At 49.6% G+C, this 3,393-nt stretch overlaps 1 protein-coding gene across 1 annotated transcript in view; it reads right to left on the reverse strand.

Annotated features, from left to right (window-relative positions):
• Window positions 1–2,699, reverse strand: part of LOC116858395 — a 61,691-nt gene extending 58,992 nt beyond the window's left edge. Inside the window, exon 1 of the mRNA XM_032843166.1 lies at window positions 1,617–2,699. Within this exon, the coding sequence (XP_032699057.1) occupies window positions 1,617–2,630 (1,014 nt within the window). The 5' untranslated portion in view covers window positions 2,631–2,699. The remainder of the gene's footprint in view (window positions 1–1,616) is intronic.
• Between the last annotated feature and the right edge of the window lie 694 nt (window positions 2,700–3,393).

Raw genomic sequence — 3,393 nt, forward strand, 5'->3', positions numbered from 1 at the left:
CTTTCTTTCTTTCTTTCTTTCTTTCTTTCTTTCTTTCTTTCTTTCTTCCTTCCTTCCTTCCTTCCTTCCTTCCTTTCTTTCTTTCTTTCAAATTTTATTTATTTATTTGAAAGAGACAGAGCATAAGCAGGGGGAGGGGCAGAAGGAGAAGCAGACACCCCATCCCAGGACCCTGAGATCATGACCTGAGCCAAAGGCAGCCACTTAACCAACTGAGCCACCCAGAAAAGCCCCTTCCTACATGCTCTTATGTGTAAGCCCACTAGGCCTTCCCTTTCCTCCAGTACGATGTGAAAGACAAAGAGGAACAGGAACTAACATTTATCTAACACCCACTTCATGCCTAGTCGTTTCCCGGGCACTTTGCAATCACTTCCCTGCTTGTTAAGACCCACAGTCTGTCCAGGTGTTATATAAGGGAAGGAGCAGATGTAGTGGGCCTGAGGCAAACACCTGGAAGGTGCCCAGGAAAGGGACAGGCATGAAGTGGGTGACCCATGTTAGTTACTATTTCTCTTTGTCTTTCACATCTTATGGGAGGAGAGGGAAAGCCTAGTATGCGTGCACATCAGAACATGTAGAAAGACAAGAGAGCAGCAAATACATGAACACAGGAAAAATGCATGTGTTCTGAGACAGGAGACCCACAGGAGTACCTGGATGGCTGATGTAGGAAGGAGGGAGAGCATAGACTCAGCCCAGCATTACTGGTTCCAGACAGATGGGTCGCTCAGGGGAGGGGCTCACCAGGAACCAGCAGGCAGTGTGTAGCTGGGTGTGCACTGCCTGGCTCTGTCTGGAGACTAACGTTGAACTTGAGGTCCTTTCACACCAGCACAGTGCTGGGCACAAGGGAGACACAATACCATTTTTCTAAAGAAGTGGAGTGGCAGGGGCACACAGATGCAGGGGCACACAGATGCAGGGGTGGATAAGGCATAGGGAGGTTTTCTTTCACAGCCCCAAGGGTATTCTTTCTGGAATTTCAAAAAACCTACCTCCTCCTGAAGGCAGTGACTCGTGAGAAAACCCAAGCCTGTATACCTTTTCTTGTGCCTGACCCAACACATGTTACCCTGTTCCGGGTCTTAGCTTTGGGGGAGAGGCCATTTTATTTTATTAGGAAATTCAGAAGCACCAATAACTATCTCTTTATACTGAAATAAGCTCAATGGTATTAGACCTAAATTTTAAAAAATAAACACATTAAAAATATTAAAAGACAACAAAGGGGATTTTTTTTTTTTTTAAATTTCACAGTGGGGAACGATGAAGGCTGATAGGAAAAAGTCTGCAACAACCACCTGATAGAGGAATAGGCAGTTGATAAAAAAGGGAATTTAAATGGCTGGATTTATACAAGGAAAAATGCCTAGAAGCACAAAATTATAGTGAAATGTCACTTCCTACTCATTAGTTTGGCAAATTCTCAGAAGTTGGTCACACACTATGTTGATTAAGGCACTCTGGGAGTGTTAAATGGTACAGTCTCCATGCAAGGCAGATTGGCCTTCCTGCTTCACCTCTCCCTTCTCTTAGGAAAATTTCCTATGTAGTTCCCTCCTCTTGCATTTAGAGGTAAATAAGCAAATTGGTGCTAGTCACAGGTAACTCACCTCACTTCGAGGAAGGTCTCTGAGTGAGGGTGCTATGCTCAGACCATGGTGATGCCAGCCTCTTTTCCCACTCTCTTCCTTCTGGTCATCCTGGTTTTGTGTCTGCAGAGAAAGTAGGAGGCTTGCCTGGGCCTTGGGGGTCTTGGACCTTTCAGAAGCCTCTGGACTGTTATCCACATCAATGTAGCTTCCAAGAGAAACCATGGAGATGGCACTGTTCCTGCCAGGGTAGTGGAAATCTGCCCAATGAACACCAGGCCTAGGGCTCTGGGGCTTGGGACTCATGGGTTTGTAAGGCATGCCTTGGCTTCCATATGCCAGGCAACAGGCAGAACTGGAAGGAAGAGTGCAGCTGATCCCAGCCTGCTGGGCATGAGGGCTGGTGGGTGACATCAACCAGGACTTTTCAGGAAAGATACCTGTACTTAGGTACCTACTACTTTCCTGGGGGCTGGTGCATTTGATGGTTGGCTCACTTTTTCTCCTGTTATCTAGAGAAACCAAATTGCTGGGTGACATTGATGTGGGAGAATGTGGAGGTGACCAGGGATCTCCAAAAACACAGCTTTCCTTGTCTTCTACCTGCTCCTCAGAGTGACTGTTGTTCCTTGGTGGAGAAGGTCTGAGGGGATTCAAGATTTTCTGTCCCGGAACCAGACTTACTAAGGTGGGCCTTTTGGGGCCTTCTGCATCTTTGCTTTTCAGAAATGCACGCCAGGAGCTCTGCCGTGGCCTGCTCTTCTCCTTCTGGCCCTTGAAAGAACCTGGAGAGCATTCATCAGTGTTCTCTTTTTCTAAAACTTTTGACTCAAAAAAATTTGCAAAGGTCTTATGAGCTAAGGCCAACCTTGCCCTGAGCCTTTTCTCTGGAGTTTTGAGTTTCTTAGCATCACAGCTTTCAGAGGATAGGGTTCTGCTACCGAGGTCCCCTGGTGTCTCCACATTGTCCACTTCTCTCAGACCTGCAGCTCTGCCCCCTGCGCCCTGGGGGATGACCTTCTTAGAGGTGCTCATGCCCACTTGGTGTATAGGAGGCTCATCCCCACCAACTGCATTCTGCCAACAGGCCGCAGATCCTGCACCATCCCCATGTAGTTCCTCCAGGCCCGAAGGACCCGCGGTCCAGGCAGATGTGCTGGCTGTGGCGGGCCTGTCAGGCTGCAGATGCCAGGGTCCCTGAGCACTGGCATCCCCTCCTGGGGTCTTGGTAACCAAGGGCTTGCTTTTCCTGATGGAGGTCACCTTGGGAAACGTCAGGTGCTTCCCAGGTTCCTGTGAAGACTTGCAGGAATGGCGGGGTGGGCTGGGCTGTGGAATAGCTTGGGCACTGGCAGAGGCAGAGGTGCCAGAGCCCTTCTCCGCCCCATCCACTTCCCCAGCCCCAGTTCTGACCTCGGGGCTCTGTGCTCTTTGGCTTCCCATGGGGTGAAGGATCCAGGCCTTGGATATGTCTTCAGGACCAGGGCCCAGAAACCTAGCAGCATGCTTCCTGTCTGCCCTAAGCAGGTTTTTTTCTGCAACATCCCCTGTGCTCCTCTTGCCCTGGGTGGGCTCCTGGGAACAAGTCTTTTTGCCCAGGGGCCTCTTTAGGGAGGTAGTTTGAGGGAATAGAGCTACCTCAAATTCTGCTGCTTTGGCCCCGTGGCAAAGAGTTCCATCATCACCTCCCAGTCCACTGACAGCAGGCAGCTCATACTCACTGCCACAAGTTTGTGGTTTCCCAGCCCTGGTTGATTCACAGGGGGTTGCTCCAGCACTGCAGGGAGATGGTGGTCTT

Source organism: Lontra canadensis, unplaced genomic scaffold, assembly GCF_010015895.1.
Source record: "Lontra canadensis isolate GAN:19392208 unplaced genomic scaffold, GSC_riverotter_1.0 scaffold136, whole genome shotgun sequence".
NCBI classification, from domain to species: domain Eukaryota; kingdom Metazoa; phylum Chordata; class Mammalia; order Carnivora; family Mustelidae; genus Lontra; species Lontra canadensis.